This window comes from Zalophus californianus, chromosome 16 (genome assembly GCF_009762305.2).
Source record: "Zalophus californianus isolate mZalCal1 chromosome 16, mZalCal1.pri.v2, whole genome shotgun sequence".
Lineage (NCBI taxonomy): Eukaryota > Metazoa > Chordata > Mammalia > Carnivora > Otariidae > Zalophus > Zalophus californianus.
The window spans coordinates 48,808,334-48,822,543 of NC_045610.1; the positions used below are offsets into that span (position 1 = coordinate 48,808,334).

At 43.5% G+C, this 14,210-nt stretch overlaps 1 protein-coding gene across 1 annotated transcript in view; it reads left to right on the forward strand.

Moving 5' to 3' along the window:
- The first annotated feature begins 11,643 nt into the window (after positions 1-11,643).
- PSMD12 (proteasome 26S subunit, non-ATPase 12) overlaps positions 11,644-14,210 on the forward strand; it is a 28,556-nt gene continuing 25,989 nt past the window's right edge. Inside the window, exon 1 of the mRNA XM_027626528.2 lies at positions 11,644-11,842. Coding sequence (XP_027482329.1) covers positions 11,735-11,842 — 108 coding nt within the window. The 5' untranslated portion in view covers positions 11,644-11,734. The remainder of the gene's footprint in view (positions 11,843-14,210) is intronic.

Sequence of the window (14,210 nt, forward strand, 5' to 3'; positions counted from 1 at the left end):
GGAGGAGCGAGCGCCAGCGAGGCTGACATCAGCAGCGGCCGCGGTGGGGAGGGTAGCCCCATCCGGCCAATGGGGAAATGGCAAAGAATGTGGAGGATTTAAACAAAACAGCATGTCTCTCCCCGGCTCCTGCCAGACGGCAGGGCTGCCCCGGAGCCGAGCCTGGCCGGCGCTGGGGAGGACTGGCAAAGGGGTCTTCTTCCCTGGCTCCTTTACCCTTTGAAATCTGTTCTCAAGATGTTCCCTGGGTGCCAGGGGTGCTCTGCCCGCCCCCCGCCCGGCTAGTTTCTGGTTTCCAGGTGCAGAAGTGTTTCTTGACCTTTGGAGAAGCTCTTTACAAATGCCCACCCCGAGCGTTTTCCCTTTGGTCCGGTGAGCAAGCCCAGCGCTGGAGTGGCTATGGGCTTTGGGAGCATGAGACCCAACTCTTGCCTGGCTTCCTGACTGGTTTCGGAGAGGGAATCCTGGATAACTGGGAGGTGCCACAGCGTGGAAGAAAATGAAGCACCCGACCAGAGGGAACGGGAGGCGGACATAGCCTTTTCACCTCTCCTGGCCTGCTCTGCTCTCCGACCGCAGGCTTCTCGGGACAGCAAGAGTAGGTTTTCCTGCCAGCACTCCTAAGTTCAAAAAGTCAGTGAAATGTCAATGAAAATGCCTGGAGTGGTGGTACTTCATCCATATTAAACAGCTCCCTCATTTTAACCACAAGAGGCACATTCTTCAGTTACTCAGGAAGCTGCGTGTAACTGCTGAAGTCTGTTTTTCATTTGTCTGGTATTTTTAAGCTTGTTTTTCTGAAAAGTTGCTGGATGAAAAATGCATCGTTTGCCTCTATGCAGAATAACCTGCAAGCATCATCTTTTCTCAGAAAAATATGTGTGCTCTACCGCCCTGCAGCTCCTCATAGAGCTCGGATGGTGCTGCAGATGGTCTCAATATTATAGTATTTAAAGTTATGATTAATAAAGAAATAACCAGTAGTAACTATGGTGGGCTGTGGCGAAAATCACCCAGATGGCTGGAGAGAATTTATAACTGTGAACATGATACAAAGCCTCATAGAAAAACAACACCCTATATCCAGCTTATATTTTAGGGAAAACTATTCTCTAGATAAATGCTTCCCAGAGTTGGCTCAGAAATATTCACAGCAACTAATTAAAGCTAAACCGAATTCCTCGAGGTGGAAAATCTAAATCTGACACTGTAGTGGTGAATAATAACACATTGAAAGCCTGTGATACGGAAAGCAGCTCAAGCTGTTTTTCCTTTTTTTTTCCCCCTACTTCTTACTTGAAAACAAGTGTAGTGGTTTCGCTTTCTGGCACCTAATCCTCTTCCCAAAGGCAGCTAGGCAATGTGCTGGCTAAGCCACACATACACACGCACAGGCCATCAGAGTGTGTTGACATATTCCTAGCTTCCTAGACGTTTCCTGACGATTCTGTAACTGTGTTTACTGAAGTTAATATTATGGTTGAGGAACTACCTCTCCTCATTTTCCAGACTGCAAATCACGCCCTATGTGCTTCTCTCTTGACTCTGCCAAGCTGCCTGAACTTCCTTTTCATTCAGTCCATCCGCATGCCTGGTCACATTAATCTTGTTCAAGCACAGCTCTAATCCTGCCACCTTCCAAACCTCTCACTGATTCTCTGTGGCCTACTGAGCCAATTAAAATCCCTTGGCAGGGAGATCAAGACTCTGAATCTACCTTTCCCCTGCTAGTCAGTTACCTTTCCTTCCCACCCTCCTGCAGCCAGGTGAGACAAATCTGTTGGCAAGAGAAGGCGTGCACTTTACCTTGACCCTTCTGCTCCCGCCACTGCCTTCACGGAGAATCCTTCCCCCGCTCCATCCCCCGTGACACCATTTTTCAGCAATTTGGTTTTGGAAAAGTGATTTCCGATGGCAGTGTGTTGGATGGGAGAGGACAGAAGGATACCAGAAGCAGATTATATTACTAGAGGAGACAGATGAGGAGGGTCTGAATTAGACTGCCCCAGAAGAAAAGAGGGTGAATTTTAAAGATTCGGTGAGGACTTGAGGACGGTTTGGTTTTCACTACAACAGCGCTTGGGGGAGGGGAGGGCAAAGGGAGAGCTTATTCATTCATAACTCATTCACACAAAGGGAGGAGGGCGCCATCTACTGGTCAGATGCATTGTTTAAAGTGTTTTAAGTCACCTCGTCAGCAAGTCTGGCAAGAATTCTATCTTTGTTTCTTTTCAACCAGGGGAATCCGCAATATCTACTTCCAAAGACCTTTGAAGGTGCTGCTATCATCATTAAGAAAAGTAGTAATGATCCATTAACAACGGTACAATCTACAGTTACTGATTATCATATATTTAAAAAGTGGGGTGGGGGACACAGGGCAAAAAGAGGAAAAAGTAATCGGTGAGGAATGATATGAACAGAAGGAAAAGAGTATTAGCCTATACACGTCTGTGACAGCCTATATCCTCGGATAAGTGACAATCTGTGAAGGTGGAGGTTCTCGGAAGGCGAGATGGGGGAGGTGAACGCCAAATCAATCCTCTACGGAGTTTTTCCATCCATTGTCTTCACCTGGATTCTGATGATGCACCCATCCCCCACACTGAAACCGCCTCTTGGTTTGTGTGAAAAAACTATGACCCACTCTCTAAGTAGCATCTGAAAGAAGAGTGTACCTACAGTCTTTATGACTTCAAATCATGTTTCATTCCTAGAATATCCCTAGTACCTCTAAAATATTATGGTTCTTTCCATCTTCCTCTTTCCTACTCACTGTATATAAGGTCTGTGGGTTTGTCAAAGCCCACTGAAAGTCCCAACTCTTACACAGAGCCGTTCTAGACAACTCTTGACCTTTCTCGACAACCTGGAACACTTATCTGGACTATTCATTTTGGTTCTTGTTTGCATGAAAGTGTGGCCTTTATATAGAAAATGTCATGTACAGTGCTAAAGTATTCCACCTGTTTTCTAATTGCAGACATGATTTTAAGCTTCCAGAAAAGACAGAGACCATGTCCTCTCTGTATCATCTGGAAAACGTATCCTGGTATAAGGGGTAGTGTAGGTACCCAATAAACATCTATTAGGTGTATATAATTAGTTCAGGGTTCTCAGTCTCAGAGCTACTGATACATGGTGCCAGATAATTTCTTGTTGTGGTAGTCACTGTAGGATGTTTAGCAGCATCCCTGGTCTCTACCCACCAAATATCAGTAACACACACACACACACACACACTGCCAAATATGGGGGTGCAGAGGGAGGGAGGAAGTCCTACAGTGGAGAACCACTATATTAATGTAACATTAATCTTTTTTTAATACTTTTTTAAATGTTTTATTTATTTATTATTCATGAGAGTCAGAGAGAGAGAGAGAGAGAGAGGCAGAGGCAGAGGGAGAAGCAGGCTATCTGAGCCACCCAGGTGCCCCAACATTCATTAATCTTATCTAAATGTTTAGCTACTCCAAGAAGAAGCTTTTGGAGACACTGACTTCCAACGCATCAAAATTGGTCTAAGGAGAGAAGGATAAAACTGTTACACCACAGTAATATAAAGATGTACCTTCTCATTCCCATGATCTGCCTTACATTACCAAAGTATCCCTTGATGAAGGGCTTGACCTTAACCTTGATCACCTGGTGAAAGTCATGTCTGCCAATGTTTTCCATTGTAAAGTTACTATTTTTCCTTTTCCATTCTCTGTTCTTTGGAAGTGGGTTATTAAGTCCAGCCCACAACCGAGGGAGGGGAATTAAGCCTGCCTCCTGAGGAGAGAGTATCTACATATATAATATGGAATTCTGTGAGATTTGCCTCTTCTCCTTCATTTATTTATTCATTTGGTTATTTATTTATATCAGTTGGACTCATGCATATTTATTACACTTTGAATAACAATTCAATACTATGTTAGTTTTGTTGCTCAAATTGTTCCAGCTTTGGACACTGGAAGCTTTTGCGGGTTGGTTCCTGTGTCCATGTCACATACCCCCCCTTTTTTTTAATTTTTTATTGTTATGTTAATCACCATACATTACATCATTAGTTTTTGATGTAGTGTTCCATGATTCATCGTTTCTGCATAACACCCAGTGCTCCATGCAGAACATGCCCTCTTTAATACCCATCACCAGGCTAACCCATCCCCCACCCCCCTCCCCCACATACCCCCTTTTTAAGGGTTATTTTTGAAAATCAAATGTTATCCTTTGCAATTAATTTTTATTAAATATTGTTTAATTCCAGCAGTGTGTGTTTTAAACACCTGTGTGTCTGACCTTGTTAGATACTAATGAAATGATAAATTCATTCTTACTACAACTACAGACAGCAAGTCCCAAGGCAATTCTTATGTGTAGACCCATTTATCAGCCTTCTATTAAATACAGAGAATGCCTTGGGGCGCCTGGGTGGCTCAGTAGGTTAAGCGTCTGCCTTCGGCTCAGGTCATGGTCCCGGGGTCCTGGGATCGAGACCCGCATCAGGCTCCCTGCTCTGCAGGGAGCCTGCTTCTCCCTCTCCCTCTGCCTGCCTGCTCTGCCTACTTGTGCTCTCTCTCTGTCAAATAAATAAATAAAATCTTTAAAAAAAAGTACAGAGAATACCTTTGATGTATAATTGCTTGGAGCTATGAGCTCATAAAATAAAAATTGACAATGAGGTGGTATAAATTGCTTCACACAGGAAAAAAAAACTGGAAGTTCTGTGGCCAAAGGTATAGTTTTGTCTTTTTCTTTTAACAAATAAGCTAGTAATAAATTTTTCCAAAGTTTTATTGCATTTCCTGTTTTTATAGGAAATTGGTAAAACACTGGAATCGTTTGAGATAAATTATGAGACTATATGTAACCTCTACTCACTAGAAACAAGTTTTAGTGATCAAAGAAGACACTCTCCTTGATCCTTTTAAAAAAGGAGGCACCTAAAAAAAAAGGGATGCCTGGGTGGCTCAGTTGGTTAAGCATCTGCCTTTGGCTCAGATCCCAGGATCCTGGGATTGAGTCCCGCATCGCTTCTCCCTCTGCCTGCCACTGCTCCTGCTTGTGCTCTCTCTCTCTCTCTCTCTAACAAATAAATAAATAAAATATTTAAAAATAAATAAATAAACAAATAAAAGGAGGCACCTGTGCAAATATAACTGATTATAGCTACTTAATGCCAAAGCATATTTGACCTAGTATCACCAAGTGATCTCAACACAGATCTGGAAATAGTATTTCTTTTCTTTTTCTTTTTTTTAACATTTTATTTTTAAGTCATCTCTACCCTCAATGTGGGGCTCGAACTAACAACCCCAAGATCAAGAGTCACACACTCTCCTGTCTGAGCCAGCTGGGTTCTCCTGGAAATAGTATTTCTTAGCTATGTTGTGCCATAGAGATAGCATGATATTTGACTTTTTGTGGAATATCTTAAGTGTTACCAGAGAGAAAAAGAGGGAGTTATGTTTGCTATTAAGAGTATGTAGTAATAAGGGAAGAACTGATTTGTGTGTCTCTAGTTTTCTATAAATCATTAAGGCCGATCAAAAAAAAAAGAGTATGTAGTCATTTATATCAAAACCCAAGTTTAACAATTGGTTGGGTGACTGTAATTAAGCTAAATAATGGCCCCCAGAGATATCAGATCCCAAACCCCGGAAACTGAAAATGTTACCTTATTAGAAAAAGGGTCTTTGAGGGGGGCGGTGCCTGACTGGCTCAATCAGTAGGGCATGCAGCTCTTGATCTTGTTGGGGTTGTGAGTTTGAGCCTCAAGTTGGGTGTAGAGATTACTTAAAAATAAAATCTTGGGCGACTGGGTGGCTCCGTTGGTTGGGCGACTGCCTTCAGCTCAGGTCATGATCTGGAGTCCCGGGATCGAGTACCGCGTCGGGCTCCCTGCTCAGCGGGGAGTCTGCTTCTCCCTCTGACCCTCTTCCCTCTCGTGCTCTCTTTCATTCTCTCTCTCAAATAAATAAATAAAATCTTTAAAAAAAATTTAAAAAAAATAAAAATAAAATCTTTTTTTAAGATTTTATTTATTTGAGGGCGCCTGGGTGGCTCAGTTGGTTAGGCGACTGCCTTCGGCTCAGGTCATGATCCTGGAGTCCCGGGATCGAGTCCCACATCGGGCTCCCTGCTCAGTAAGGGAGCCTGCTTCTCCCTCTGACCCTCCCCCCTCTCATGTACTCTCTCTCTCTCATTCTCTCTCTCTCAAATAAATAAATACATCTTTAAAAAAAAAAGATTTTATTTATTTGAGAGAGAGGGTAAGAGAGAGTGAGCATGAGAGGGGGAAGGATCAGAGGGAGAGGGAGAAGCAGACTCTCTGAGGAGCAGAGAGCCCGATGCGGGGTTCAATCCCAGGATCCTGGGATCGTGACCTGAGTGGAAGGTAGACGCTTAACCAACTGAGCCACCCAGGCGCCCCTTAAAAAATAAAATCTTAAAAAAAGAAAAAGAAAGAAAAAGGGTTTTTGGAGATGTGATTAAGTTAAAGACTTTGAGAAGAGAAGATTAATCTGATCCTCTGGGTGGGCCCAAATACAATCACAAGTGTACATAAGAGAAAGGCAAGGGAGACTGATACACAGAAGAGGAGAAAGCACCATGACCTTGAAGGCAGAGATTGGCCTGATGAGGCCACAAGCCAAGGAATGCCCACAACCACTGGAAGCTGGAAGAGACAAGGAAGGGATTGTCCCCTAGAGCCCCCAGAGGGAGCATGGCCCTGTCATACCTTGATTTTGGGCCAGTGATACTGATTTCAGATTTCTGGACTCCAGATTGTGAAAGAATCAATTTCTGTTGTTTTGAGCCACTAAATACATGATTATTTTTGACAGCAGCAAGAGAAAACGAACACAATGATCTTTTTATTCACTTGATATAATGGTACTTGACATGAAATAATTCTAACAAAAGTCCAAGAGATTTACTCAAAAGATAAAATACAGTATAATTTTCTTTGAAAATGATTTACAACAGACTTGAAAATAGCAAGTTCTCCCACTGCCTTTATTTTTTTTTTAAGTTTTTATTTATTGGGGTGCCTGGGAGGCTCAGTCGTTAAGCATCTTCCTTCAGCTCAGGTCATGACCTCAGGGTCCTGGAATAGAGCCCCACGTCCAGCTCCCTGCTCAGCGGGAGGCCTGCTTCTTCCCCTTGTACTCCCCCTGCTTGTATTCCCTCTCTCGCTGTCTTTCTCTGTCAAATAAATAAATAAAATCTTTTTTTAAAAAAAGTTTTTATTTAAGTAATCTCCACACTGAACATGGGGCTCAAACTCATGACCCTGAGATCAAGAGTCAAATGTTCTCCCCACTGAGCCAGCCAGGCACCCCTCTCACTGCCTTTAAAAGAGGCAATTTAGAAAAACAAATGTTTCACACACATTTCAGGAACATTTCTGTAATGTAAGCCTCTTGGCTTTAGATGCAATCAATATGTTAATGACTCCTAAATTCAAACCTCTAGCCCAAAGGACTCCCCTCAATTTGACCCTTGTATATGCATTTGCCTTTTCAACATTGTCACTGGATACCCAGTACGGCCCTCAAACTTACCATATGCAACACTGGGCTTCGTCCCTTTCTGTCTGACTCGCTTGTCCCTAACCTGCTCCTTCTTGGTAAATGGCAACTCCATCTTTCCAGACACTCAGACCAAAAATCTTGCTGACATATGTGACCTCTTTACCCCCACAGCCAACAGCAAATCCGATCTTGGCTCTATCTTCAGGTTATACCCAGGATCTAGCCCTTTCTCCTACCTTAGTCCAAGCCACCATCATTTTCCTCCCAAATTATTACAATAACTTCCCAGCTAGTCTCCCAGCTTCTACTCAACCTAGTCACCACACAGCAGCCAGAATCTTCTTTCACTATGTAAGTTGGCTCATGCCACTCCTTCGCCTAAAACCCCCATTGGCTTCCTATCTTACTCAGATTAGAAACCAAGTCCTTATAATGGTCGAAACTTCATCTCTTGCAACTCTTGCCTTCACTCATTCTGGTCTTCAGACAAGCCGGAGTGATCTGATCGCTCTCACCTCAGGGTTCTTGCTCTCGCCTCTGCCTGGAATCTTCTTCACCCAACTATCTGCAAGACTCCTTTGCTGGGGCACTCAGTCTGTGGAGCATGCCATTCTTGGTCTCAGGGTTGGGAGTTCGAGCCCCACATTGGGGGCAGAGATTACATAGGAAAAAAAAAAAAGACTCTCTTATTGACTGCAGGTCTTGGCTCACAAGCCTGGCCTTCCGTGACCACCTCCCATTCACTATCACACCTGCTCCATATTTACATGTTTATTTTCTGTCCCCCCGCCCCCACTAGAATGTTCACTTCACAAAGGTGGGAACTTTGGGTCCGATGTGTGCACGGCCGATAAGCTGAACGTGCCAGAGATACCAGATATGAAAACAAACATAGTCGTTAATATAGACTTGTGAGTTTCAATAATTAGTATCATGATATACTTTACCACTGTTTCTCCAATCAGTATTTCTCTCTGTTGTGGAAAACCGACCTCTGAGCCCCGGAGCAGTAACTCGAAGACAGAGTTTGGATTTACAGAAGGAAGATAGCTTCTGACTTTGCCAGGCAAAGGAGGCTGCAGCAGGCTCATGGCTCCAAAGACTGCAAGCCTGCCCAGGGTAAAAGGCTGCGGGGTTTTATAGGAAAATACAGGATCTGGGTGGTTTCGATAGGAATCTGGTCCGTGCTGCCAGCCGGGTTCACGTCTTCAAGTGGTCTTATGACCAGCGGTGACACTGGCCATGAGTCTCGTTAAGTATACATTGAGGTCAGCGGGATGTCAATACTGGTAAGGAGTTCCTGGAACAGGATTCTACAGAAAAACAAATGAAGGGGAAGAGGAGGGGAGGCTTCAAGAATGAGGAAGAGAAAAATGTGTTCAGTTTAAAGTCAAGCCTTGCTGAAGCTCTAGTGTGTCCATCTTTTTTTTTTAATTGCATTGTTATTTATTTTTAAGTCATCTCTACTGTCCAAGTGAGGCTCGAACTCATGGTCCCAATCTTTTTTTTTTTTTTTTAATCTCTCAGGCCAATGTGGGGCTTGAACTCAGGACCCCAAGATCAGCAGACTGCAGACTGAGCCAGTAGGATGCCCCAACTAGTGTGTCTATCTTAATTTCCATCTATTTTTACGTTTCTATAGCGGTTTCATTTCTACCTTTCAGAGTCCTTATTCTTTGCTAATTTTCTCTTCTGAAACTAAATTCTTACTTACAATGTCAAACTCCCCCAAATAAAGGATTTATAAAGAGTCTATCTATATAACAGTACTTTACCTAATTTCTCTGTTGGCTCAGACTTTTACTGAGTTCCTTCTTTACTTCTCTGTTCTTGTTGTTGTTTCCTTTGCAAGCTTTTCCTTAGATTTCAATGTGCTTTCGTTTTCTATGATCTCTCAGCCTAGCAAGGAAGGGCTTCAGTTTGGTGTTGAGAGCCAACTAGAGTTTTCTCCACCTATTAACCTCTTTCTTAGACCCTTTCTCACTCTTATTTTTTGAGTCCTGGAACCCATAAATCCATTTACTCCATTACACCTTTGTTACTTTTTGTCTTTCACACTCTTCACACAAAATGTAAACCTCCAAATACTTTGTCTCTAGTCAAACCAAGTGCACATTGAATAAAGAGCCAGAAAACATCTTAGCCTAGCGTGCCTCAACAATTCTGGCTCCTAGCATGTGTTCTAGAAATTTGTGTGGGTATTTCAGGTTGTCACGATCATTGGGGGGGAAAGGGAGGTATCCGCATGTAATTGGGATGCCAGACATCTACAATGCAACAAACCTGGACAGTAAAATACCGTCCCACATTCCACCTGACTTTTCAATGTCCTGCCGGACACCTACTTATGTGTCTGAGGCCTAGACTCTAACTCCATTTCACATATGCTACTTTTTGAAGTTTTTTTTTTAAGATTTTATTTATTTATTTATTTGACCCAGAGAGGGAGCACAAGCAGGGGGAGTAGGAGAGGAAGAAGCAGGCTTCCCGCGGAGCAGGGAGCCCGATGTGGGGCTCGATCCCAGGACCCTGAGATCATGACCTGAGCCGAAGGCAGATGCTTAACGACTGAACCACCCAGGCACCCCTATTTTTTGAAGTTTTAATATACACTAATTTTTTTTTAAAGATTGATTTATGTGAAAGAGACAGAGAGAGTGCTCGAGCATATGCATGTGAGGGAAGGTGGGGAGGGGCAGAGGGAGAAAATCTTAAGCGGACTCTTGGCAGAGCTGGATCCCATGACCCTGAGATCATGACCGGAGCAGAAATCAAAAGTTGGACGCTCAACCAACTGTGCCACCCAGGCACCCCTGCACAAAGAATTTCTAAGAATTCTTCTATGTGAAAAACAATGAAAGACTGTACTTTCATATAGACAGAACTTTACCAAGAAGTTGTACACCACTTTGGAAAAATCATGCCACCCACAGTAAGCCCTTATGATGCCTGGGGAACCAATGAAAACATATCTATTGCAGATTTTGCTTTTACAGTTGTTACATATGTGTACAAGTAAATGACTTCTTTTTTATCTCCTATGATAGACGTATTTAGCCTTTATATTTTGAAGTTTATTTATTTATTTACTTAAATAATCTCTACACCCAGGTAGGGCTGGAACTCACCACCCGGAGATTAAGAGTTGCATGCTTCTCCGACTGAGCCAGCCAGGCACTCTTAACCTTTATATTTTGAATAATGTATTTTATTTTGCTATTTTGCAATGCTTCTCCTTTACATTACAGCTAGGATGTTTTGTTGTTGTTTTTAATTATGTGTGCAGATGGGTTACATTATCCATGATTTTGAGTACAGAACAATAAAAACAAACAACAACAAAACAAGGTCTATTCAGCATATAGAAAGGGATGCTGGTGCTGATTAAATTCACTAACAGGTAGACCATTCCAAGATTTCCCATTTGCTTGGGAGGCTACTGTTCACACTTTGACCACACCACAACCTCATTTTCACTTTCAAGCATCCTAAACTTTTTAATAGGGACCTAGATGGTGCGAATGATAATGAAAACTTGTACAGTACTTAAAAATTGAAATAACCTCGCATACATGATCTCGCTTGGTGCTCACAAGAAGCCTACAGAGAAAGCCAATAAAATGCCTTTCTAAAGATTCTTCTTATCCACGTTGTGGATTATAGTAAAAATGAAAACAAACAAACAAAAACCTTGTTTTATCACCAAACCGCTGTTATACCTTCTCTTTGAGCTTTGAGAGATGTCACAGATTAAACCACCAAGATTCTCAACCAGATGAAACTTTAGAACTTTTTTCTTCAGGGTTTATTTCAGCCTGTTCATGCACAGATGAGCACACTGAGATTCCAACAAAAGTTAAGCGACTTGCCTACATTTCTGAAAAACAATATTTCAAAGCAGGACTGTAAGACTATATGGGGCGGTCTACTCTGTTACACTAGTTTTTCTCACCGCCGCAAATTTTGGATGACTGTCACCAAGACAAAACCGGACGTGAGCTGCAGGGGCGAGGGTGAACCCCACCCCCAACCCCGCCCCCAGGGCTGTCCGCGGCAGTGCCGGACTGGTGGCCAGCGCAGGGGGCCTCGTGGGGTCCTTCGCACGGGCTCCCGACGCACTGCCTGAGCGGGTGCGCAGGCGGCTTCCGGTGTGGGTGAGGAGTGGTGGCCGAATCAGGGGGACATCAAGGGACGTTCAGGCAGGGACCATGGCGGACGGCGGCTCGGAGCGGGCTGATGGGCGCATCGTCAAGATGGAGGTGGACTACAGCGCCACGGTGGATCAACGACTGCCCGAGTGCGAGAAGTTGGCCAAGGTGAGGGGAGGCCGGCTGGCTCTTGGCGGGCGCCGAGGGCTGAGTCACGGCGCGGAGCTTGCTTAGGCCTCAGGGGGCCTGCTGGCTGGAGGGCGCGTCTCCCACTGCCTGCCCAGCCGGAGTTGGGCCTGCATGAGTAGGAGTTCCCAGGTCCGCTCCTTAGCGGGAGTATGCTAGTGCATACAGCTTCCCAAACCCTCCCCAGGACAGATGGCCACTTCCCGGAGGAGTTGGGGCCCCATAGTACTTTTTACCGTTTCTTGGTACTGTTTAACGTTTACTTTAGCAGTTTCCCAGGGGTTAAGGCCGCTTCAGCGTTCAGGCTAGATCAGAGAGTTGAGTTCTGTTGCCGTTGCTGAATCAATTTGTGTAGTTAAGTTGTTTATGGATCATGGGATGTTCCTGGCCTTTAGCCAGGAGAAGGGTTAGGAAAGTGATAGGGGCGAAGGTGGTTAGCACAGGATTCCTGTCCTTAGGGAGTTCGTATACATCACGAATTAGACGAGTAAGGCGTGGTGGTGAGTTTCACACAAGTGTAAACGTGCCGCTGGAACAGAGAAGGAAGTTGTTCGTTCTTACTGGTGGGATAAGGGAAGGTTTTACAGAGAAGTTGACGTTTGTATTGGGCCTTAAAAATTGGGATGGGGAGGAATCGTTCCTGGAGCGGGAACTGCAGAAGTAAAGACAAATTTCACGTAAGTGCAGGAGGTCCCTCTTTAAGGGAGGTCATGAACAGTGGTTTAGCCCAACTGCTTATCTCCCCTGGAATAGAAATTTAACATGATCCTAACATTTATATCCCTCCCACCCCCACCCCACCCCCAGCTATGTGCCAGGCAACTTTATGTATCATTTTATATAAAGAAACCAAGGCTTGGAGAGTTTCTTGTGGAACGTTACAGTTAGTAATAGAACCGGGGATTCAAAACTAGGTTCTGTCTGTAGTGGGTTTGGATGGTTGTTAAATCAACTCCCATCATGGGCTGTTGCTAAGAATCCTTACTGTCAGGCCTCATTAAATTCCTTGATCAATCCAGCCACAAACACTTACTGCTATTCACCTGGGATGCGTGTACTAATAGAGTTGTTTCTGTCCCTTAAAGAAGCTTACTGCATAAGTACATTTAAGTGTAATAAATTCAGGGACAGGAGGAGTGTCAAGTATTATTTCACAGTAATATTTCTTAGAAAGAAACCTTTTCAATACTTCCCTTTTTTCTGATAAAGGATTTAATAGAGCTTTACAAAAGACAGGGATAGGGAAAGATGATGAAGTTGATATACCTGAATTTCTTAACTTCAGTACACTTGATGGAGGGCAGCCATGAATTCATCTCTGTACTTACTGGAAGCTAGCGTAAAGAAACATCATGTATATAAGGGTTGGAAAACACCTATAGTGCCAGGCGGATAACAATTCCTGGCATTTAGTGAGTATTTCTACAGTGCCAGACACTCTTCTGAGTGCTTGCGTGCATTAGCTCATTCGGTCCTCACCTTAGGCCTATGTGATAGGTATTGTTCTTCTTATTTTACAGACATGAAAACAGTCTAAGAGAAGTTGAGTCACGAGCTCCAAGGTCATACAGCTAGTAAAGTGGTGGAGCCAGGATGCAAATCAAGTGGACTGATTCTGGTGCTTGTGCTCTCACCATGCTATCCTGCCTAGGGAGCCAAGTGTAATGAAAACCTGAACTTCTGAGCACCTGTCCAGGGAAAGGGGGCAGTAACTCTTCACCTCCAGTTAACCTTTGCCTATTGGAGATGAAGGCCAAGCCTTGTCAACTCTTCTAATTTGAGGGAGAAACCAGGAATATGGAGGGGTTTTTTTTTATATGAATTGCCTCAATATTTAGAAACTGGACACAAATCTGTTTTAAAACACATTTGAGCCAATACCACATAGATCGAACAAAACATACGTACGGGCCAAAGTCAGCCCCTGAACCACCACTTTGGAAGTCATAGATTGCTAGTGTCCAAAGGAAGAAACCATTTGCTTTAAAGAAGTACAGCTATTCCTAAAGCTGAGATCTGGGAGAAAAAAATCTTCCCTTTACCGATTTCTTCTGATAGCCTACTGTCAGTAGTCAGTGCTAGACATTGTGGGGAGTGTAAAGATTATTATTAGACAAAGCTCTTGCCCTCAGATAGCTTATAGGCCAGTAAGAAAAAAATTTCACTGTTACAGTTGTAATCACGTGTATGGCTTTTATTTAGGACATTGTGGTTAGTTCCAGATGGTTGAAAAGACTTGCAAAATCAAATGCCTTTTTAGGTGTCAAATTGGTAACAAATGTTTCAAACAGGGAATGTTGGGGCCTGTTAAACTAGGTAAAATTAAATCCATTTGCATTTTTTTTTTTTT